Consider the following 8,184-nt stretch of genomic DNA (forward strand, 5'->3'; position numbering starts at 1 on the left):
CTCTCCCCATGTAGGCACCTCATAGCCACTGTGGTTAGTAGCTGTGGTAGTCTTTGTTCCATTCATTTGTTCAGTCCCCTTTTAAAGCCATTCAAGTTGATGGCCATCGCTGCCTCTTGTGGAAGGGAGTTCCATAGACTAACTATCTGCTGCATGAAGAAGAATCTTCCACATTCAGCTTTGTTGAATGTTCATGAGTTCTAGTGTTATGAAACAGGAAGAAAAAAACCCTTTCTCTCTACTTTCTTCATGCTATGCATAATTATATAAACTTCTATCATTTCAACGTTTAGTCTCCCCCCCCCCCACTAAACTAGGAAGTCCCAGATGCTGCAACCTAAATTTCTAAATTTGCATTTCTATATATAAATTGGAAGATTTAAGTTTATGGAGGTCTATGGCATTTCAGATGTTGCCAGCTTTCAACTACCATCACTCCTTTTTTTTTTTTTTTGAAGTTTTTACATTTGATTAGTTTTACAATCAATTTAATATTTCAAAGTTTGGCTTCCTCCCCCTTCTTTCTGTGGTTCCTTAAATTCATTTTTCAATATCTTCTGCATATACAAATTTATTTAATTGGCTCATTTAATTATCTATTTAACATGTATACTCTTCATAATACAGTAATCCTGCTAATGTTTTTATCTGTTTGCAGTTTATCTGTAAATATTCAACAAACCAGGCCTAGGCAAACTCGGCCTTCTAGATGTTTGGGGACTACAACTCCCATCATCCCTAGCTAACAGGACCAGTGGTCAGGAATGGTGGGAATTGCAGTTCCAAAACATCTGGAGGGCCGAGTTTGCCTATGCCTGCAATAAACCATTTTCACTCTTTTATAAAAAGTTTGTTATCTTGATTTCTTATTCTTCTGGTAAGTTTCACCATTTCTGCATATTCCATAAGTTTTTGTATCTATTCTTCCATTACTGGGACTTCAGCTTCTTTCCATTTTTGGACAAGTAACATTCTTGCTGCTGTGGTAGCATAGATAAATTAATTTCAATACAATTAAGGTGGTTCTGTCCTTATAATTCCCAAAATAAAAGCTTCTGGGTTTTGTTTTTTTAAACAAAAGTTATTTTGAACTTCCATCACTCCTGACCATTGGGCCATGCTGAATGCTGAGGCTGATGGGAGCTGGAGTGCAGAAACATCTGGAGCAATGCAAGGTTTCCATCCACATGGATAGCAAATCTAGGAAGTTGATCAAAGTCCTGGTGGGTCAGCATAGATTGGCCAGGGAAATGTACTCAGCTGGAAAGATCTAAGGTCAGACAAATCTACCATTGTTTTTCCATGTGACTCATCTGTGGAAGCGCAAATTAGTAAGTATGAGTCACTCCTTAGAAACATGACAATTATCAGTTGCACAAGATGTCTCCATTGTAACATATGAATTGGGCAATGAATTGTTGGGATGCATCAAGAGCAATTAGTGGTGGAGATAGAACTAATTGGAGGACCTCGCGTGAGCGAAACATGTCCAGTACATCTTGAGATGATCATCCACGCTGCGGACGCTATTAGCCACACTCAGTTACATTATTCAGAAAGCAGCGTTTTCAATGCATTATAAACATGAAACACCAGATGGCGCTGTAGAGCAAAAAACAATTCTATGTGATTTTACATAGTGTTTTTCCCCTTTTAATAATAATAATAATAATAATAATAATAATAATAATAATAATAATTTTTATTTATACCCCACCCTCCCCAGTCAAGGCCGGGCTCAGGGCGGCTAACAAGTAATAATTAAAACAAGATGAATGAATACAACTTAAAAACAAGATTAAAATACAACATTAAAATATTGAAACATTAAAATATTAAAATGCAGCCTCATCATAGGAGGAGAAAGGAACAAGAAAAAAGAAAGAGGGGGAGGGAGATCAAATTGACTCCAAGCCAAAGGCCAGGTGGAACAACTCTGTCTTACAGGCCGTGCGGAAAGAAATCAGATTCTCCAGGACCTTGGTCTCATGAGGCAGAGCGTTCCACCAGGCCAGAGCCAGTGTTGTAAAGGCCCTGGCTCTGGTTGAAGCTAATCTAACTTCCTTAGGGACCGGGACCACTAGGGTATTGCTATTTATGGACCTTGAGGCTCTCTGTGGGGCATACCGGGAGAGGCGGTCCCGTAGGTACGAGGGTCCTAGGCCGTGAAGGGCTTTAAAGGTCAAAACCAGCACCTTAAATCTGACCCTGTACTCCACCGGGAGCCAGTGCAGCTGGAAAAGCACTGGGTGAATATGCTCCCATGGCAGAGACCCCGTGAGGAGCCTCGCTGCTGCATTCTGCACCCACTGGAGTTTCTGGGACAGCTTCAAGGGCAGCCCCGCGCAGAGCGAATTACAGTAGTCAAGTATGGAGATGACCGTCGCATGGATCACTGTGGCCAGGTTGGGGCGGGAAAGGTAAGGGACCAACTGCTTGATGCAGTGAAAGTGGAAAAATGTCGCCTTAGCTGTTGCTGTAAGCTGCGCCTCCATGGAAAGTGAGGCATCAAGGATTACACCCAAACTCTTAACAGAAGGCAATGGCACTAATTGGGCCCCCGCAAGAGAAGGGAGTTGGTCCCTCATCCCCATGTCATCCTGACCTAGCCATAGGACCTCTGTATTCAAGTGATTTAGTTTCGATCAGCTCCCAATAAACCATCCAGCTACAGCTTCCAAGCATCTGGTCAGTGTGTTCGGGGCCGAGTCGGTGTGGCCATCCATCAGCAAATAGAGCTGAGTGTCATCAGCATATTGGTGACAGCCCAGCCCAAAGCTCCAGATAATCTGGGCAAGGAGGCGCATAAAGATGTTAAAAAGCATTGGGAAGAGGATTGCGCCCTGCAGAACTCCACACACCACTCCCTCCCTAGTGCCACCCTCTGTCTCCGACCAGAGATAAAAGAGCACAGCCATTTACGGGCTATGCCCTGTATCCCTACGTCAACGAGGCGGTGGTCCATGTCAGCACCATGTCAAAGGCTGCTGACAAATCTAAAAGGATCAGCAGTCCTGACTCGCCTTGATCCAGTTGTCTATGGAGATAATCTGTTAGGGCAACCAGAGCCGTCTCAGTCCCAAAACCAGGACGGAACCTGGACTGAAATGGATCTAAAGCCAATGTTTCCTCCAAAAGCCTACCAAGCTGTTCAGCAACCTCTTTCTCAATTACCTTAGCCAGATATGGAAGATTTGAAACTGGGCGGTAATTGGATAGGTCTAAAGGATCTTGTGAAGTTTTCTTTAAGAGCGGACACACCACTGCTTCCTTCAGTTCCCTTGGGAATGTCCCCATGCCAAGGGACAAATTAATAATTTCAACCAGGTGGGTCTGTGTGACATCTGGACACGCCCTAATCAGCCAAGACGGGCACGGATTGAGAAGGCAGGTGGTGGGCCTACCAGCTTGGAGGAATCTATCCACATCAGCAGGTAGTATCCCATCGAAATGGTCCAACACTGGACCCGAAGTCAGTTGAGGGGCCTCCAGTTCAGTCACTGTATCTAAATTGGCAGGGAGGTCACGGAGGAGCAAGAGGACTTTCTCCGCGAAAAAGCTTGCGAATGCCTCACAGTTGTGGGTCGAATTTGAGCTTAAATTTGGTTGTCCTCCTAAAGGAGGTTATCGAACTAATTATTCTAAAAAGTTGTGCTGGGCGAGAGCTAGCGGATGCAATGGAAGCTGCGAAGTACGATTTCTTAGCAGCTTTTATAGCCATCTCATAGGCTTTCATAAGCATCCTATAAGATGTTCTTGAGGCTCCATCACGAGTCCGTTGCCATACTCTCTCTAGCCGTCTGAGATCCCGCTTCATTTTCTGGAGCTCCTCAGTAAACCAAGGAGCCCGGTTTCGACGGGGTGGCAGAGGGCGCTTAGGCGCGATCTCATCGATGGCTGCTAAGAGCCAGTTATTCCAGTCCTCGACAAGGTCATCTAATGAGTCGCCAGGAGGAGCAGGGTCCCGCAAGGCCTGACGGAATCTATCAGGATCCATCAGCCTTCACAGGCAAGCCCAAATAGGCTCGCCACCCGAGCAGGGGAAGAGCAATCTTGGCTTTCAGAGCGTAGTGATCGGACCATGGCACTTCCACACGGGGGAGCATGATCACATCTATGCCAGCACCAAAGATCAGATCCAGCGTGTGGCCTGCTTGATGAGTGGGGCCCAAAACAAACTGGGAGAGCCCTAATGTTGCCATGGAAGTCACTAGGTCCAGAGCCTGTGAGGAGGGAGCGGCATCAGCATGGACGTTGAAGTCTTCCAAAACCAGTAGGCTTGGGAACTCCAAGGCCCAGCCCGCCACCACCTCCAGCAGGTCTGACAGGGTGGCTGCCAGTGTGCTGGGTGGTCAGTACACCAGCCAGACAGGCAAGCTCTCCTTGGTGCCCCACACAAGACCAACACATTCAATCGCCGGTGCTGGCAGAGTTCTAAAAGAGCAATCCTTGCGGATTATCAATGCTACTCCTCCCCCCTGACCCACAGTCCGTGACTGATGGAGGACAGAGAAACCTGGGGGTGTTATCTCATTTGGGGAGACTACTTCGCCTTCCCGGACCCAGGTCTCTGTCATGCAAGCCAGGTCAATCCCCTGCGAGACAAAAAAGTCACGCATGGTGGCGATTTTGTTGCCTATGGACCTGGCATTGCACAGCACCAATGACAGAGTTGGGTAATCCCTGCTCCTTTTGATATAACAATTTTATTTCTGATTTACATCAGTCCCTAGTCACACCCATCTTACCAGGCCACAAAGGAGGTACCAGAAGGGCAGCCACTGACTCCACCCAATCATCAGAAGAACACAACTTTAGCCAATCAACATAATTTTATTTATGCCAAGGAAAAGGAAAACATGAAAAGCACAGAACTTCGTTGCAGGAAGATAACGTTTAGGCACCAACAGTCCAGATATGGTCCACTAAGAAATGTTCACACTTCTCTGCAGTGGATACAGTCTTTAGGTTTTCAGGATCACTCAGGGGTTGATGGAGTGAGAAATGGTACATCATTTTCAGGATGTTTTCAAATTTAGAAGAAGATATTGACGGAAAAGGCTATTTATGTGGTTTGGTATCGGGACCATCAGTCAGTCTAGGATGGCACCTGCAACATGTTTCCCTCTCAACATCTGGAAGGAAGAACTTTCTGTGTAGATGATGAGCTCATCATCGGAACACTTCCTCCTCCATCCACCTGAAGATGAACCCCTTGGCTCTCCTATGAGCGGCATCCCGGCTCAGAACATACTCCTCTTCCTCCTCCGCATCCTGGCTCAAAACATACTCCTCTTCCTCTTCCACATCTTCCCGAAGATCTAACGCTGGACTCTGAACACACTGATCCCCCAGAGGTTTGTGGCCGTCTTGAAGACCTTCCACATCCCGGCTCAGAACAGACTCCCCGTCCTCTTCCACATCCCGGCTCAGAACACACTCCTCGTCCTCCTCCACATCCTCCTGAAGACCCAGCACACCCTGCTCCCCCAGAGGTTTGCAGCCCTCTTGAAGATCTGCCACATCCAGGTTCTGCGCATACTGCTCGTCCTCTTCCACATCCAGGCTCAGAGCACACTCCTCGTCCTCCTCCACATCCTCCTGATGAAGCAACTGGCTGGGCACAAGCCCCTCCTTGCCCACCTCCGCATCCACCAGCAGATCCACCTCCGCATCCACCACCGGATCCACAGCAGAACGACTCTTCATTAGAATAGTGCCCCCCTGTATTTCCATCGCACGAATCACCTATTGGACGCCCCCAGTAATCACGGGGTCCTCCCGAAGGATTGTGGACACAGCAGGTCACTCTTGGGTTTCCCCCTTGTCTACAGGTGGAGCGCCGATAGCCGTAGCATCGGTAATTGTGGCCTCCTCTTCTCGGTACATCATCCCTGCGGTTGCAACCGGTGACACAGGCTGTGTTTACAACATAGCGAAATGGTTTGCGGCGGTTGTCCAACCAGGATCCAGCCGGGTCATACCATGTTGAGTTCAGATTGAACCAGGGTTCTCTCCCAGAAGAGTAGATAACTCTATCGTTACACCCTTCTTCACACATCTGAAAGACACGGGGGAGGAAACAACACTTCATTAGATCAGAAACACAGATTTCTTCTCTTTCCCTGAACCACGAAAATTATGTATCTGTCGTTGTCTTCTATGTCCATCCATTCTTGAATTACAAGTATATGATGGAAGTGCATGGGTGATGTTTCAAGTGTAAGAGAGCTAACCTTGCTCTTAAACATCACACAGGATGTGAATACGCCAGTCTTCCCCAATGGGAAGGGGGAGCTCTTTAGATCAGGTTAGGAGGACTTGGTGTTCTTTAGATGTTGTGGGGACCCCAACACCCACCAACCTAAACCAACATGTTCAATGATCAAAGATGGTGGGAGTTGGAGTCTTGAGACCACAGGCTAGTGACCCGTGTGGTTCGGTATCTGGTTCTCACAGTAGCCAACCAATGCTTATGGAAAGCCCACAAGCAGGAATTGAGAGCAGCCCTACTTTTTGTAGTTTCTCATCTAACAACACCTTGAGGTCCACCAGGTTCTCCACGCCTCATCTACCTACACATTTGAGGGTTGACATGGTCCTGTTCTGCTTGTGCCCTTCATGGAGGCAGCTGGCTTTTCACCTTTTGGAAACAGATTTGGGCAGCGGAGCCTGTTATGTCAGGCAATCCCTAAACTGGTTGCAGAAGGCAAAGAGTTGTGAGTTCTCTGAGAGCAGACTGAGGTTTTTGTGACACTGCCCTCATTAGCTCCACCGCTTGGATAATTCTTCATATAAAATTGCACTTATTTTATTTATTATTACATTTGTATACTGCCCTATGCCCGCAGGCATATACATAAAAACAAAAACATATACATAATAAAAGCATATACATAACAATAAATCCCCCCTCGCCATTTCAAAAGGGCACTGGATGTCAATCAGCCAAAGCCCTGTTTAAAGAGGAATGTTTTTGCCTGACAGCTGGCACCTAAAGCTGTATAATGAAGGCGCCAGGCCAACTTCCCTGGAGAGAGCATTCCACAAAGGGGGATCCATTGCAGAGAAGGCCCGTTCTCATGTTGCCACCCTCCGGACCTGTCGTGGAGGAGGCACACCAAGAAGGGCCTCAGAAGATCATCTCAGGGTCTAGGCAGGTTCATATGGAAAGAGGTGGTTCTTGAGATATTGTGGTTCTGAGCCATTTAAGTTCCACCTTAACCTGTGGAAATGTAGAGCTTCCTTTTCTGTCTCGAGGACTGAGCATTCCTGTCACCCACCCCCCTCAAATCTTGTCCAGAGTGTAGAGAATAAACAAATCCACAACAGGAATCCCCGAATGGCTCCCTTCCTCATTTCTCCGGGATCTTGATTCCCAACCCATAGAAACATAGTGTAGGACCTAAAAAATAATTAGCACTGATACAGAAAACTCACTGCCTCAGGGCATCCATTCATTCATTCTTTCAAAACCTCACACACTGCCTTCTGAGTCCACTGTCAGACAGCTTGTTGCACCAGAGTGTTCTTTCAAATATGTAATCAAAATCCTATTTCTTATAACTTGGACCTATTCTTTCAAGTTGCTTTGAGCAACAGAAAGCATCCTCTGGAGTCCCAGCACTGACACAATAGCCCTTCACATATTTGGAGATGGTGATCATATTACTCTCCTTGTTCCCATCTGTTCTTTCCTGATATCCTGATGGTGTAGTCCCAATCTGAACAGCAGGAACCTAGTTAACACTGATAGCAGAAGTCTAGAAACTCACTCAGGGCAAAGTGAAGACACAAGAACCAGCAGAATCTGACTTACCTTAACAAGTGGAGAGAAGACAGCTGGTGAAGAGGCAAAGGCCAGTGAGGGAATGAGGACTCCTGGATAGAGAGGCCCTTTTATTTGGTTCTAAACAGTCCTCCTCCCTTTAGATGATACAGGAGCTGGGGAATGGTGGGTCAGTCCAAAACCATGGACCCAAGGAGACCATGGAATCATGACACCTGATCCTTGGCACATTATTTAACCATAATTCAGTGGATCAAGATACATCTAATTAGTAGTCACACCAGTTCCATGATACAGATGATAAAGCATGTGGCTTCTATAAAGATCAAAGAGCTCTATGGGAAAGGCACGGGATGCTGGTGACAGTGGTTGGATGGTAGCCCTAGTGACTCAGA

At 46.6% G+C, this 8,184-nt stretch overlaps 1 protein-coding gene across 1 annotated transcript; it reads right to left on the reverse strand.

The window, feature by feature from the left end:
* Nucleotides 1-4,813: 4,813 nt before the first annotated feature.
* LOC309330277 (uncharacterized protein) lies at nt 4,814-7,961 on the reverse strand. The gene is made up of 2 exons (XM_081841661.1): nt 7,820-7,961; nt 4,814-6,061 (listed from the first exon to the last, which is right to left on the reverse strand). The coding sequence occupies exon 2, from the start codon at nt 5,734-5,736 to the stop codon at nt 5,173-5,175; it is 564 nt and encodes a 187-aa protein (XP_081697787.1). The 5' UTR covers nt 5,737-6,061; nt 7,820-7,961; the 3' UTR covers nt 4,814-5,172.
* Nucleotides 7,962-8,184: the final 223 nt, after the last annotated feature.

The sequence above is a fragment of the Podarcis erhardii genome (genome assembly GCF_964252035.2).
Source record: "Podarcis erhardii genome assembly, chromosome: 15".
NCBI classification, from domain to species: domain Eukaryota; kingdom Metazoa; phylum Chordata; class Lepidosauria; order Squamata; family Lacertidae; genus Podarcis; species Podarcis erhardii.

Excerpts from the sequence above, each read along its gene's own strand:
- LOC309330277 (XM_081841661.1), bottom strand. The coding sequence starts at position 5,736 with ATGGAAATACAGGGGGGCACTATTCTAATGAAGAGTCGTTCTGCTGTG.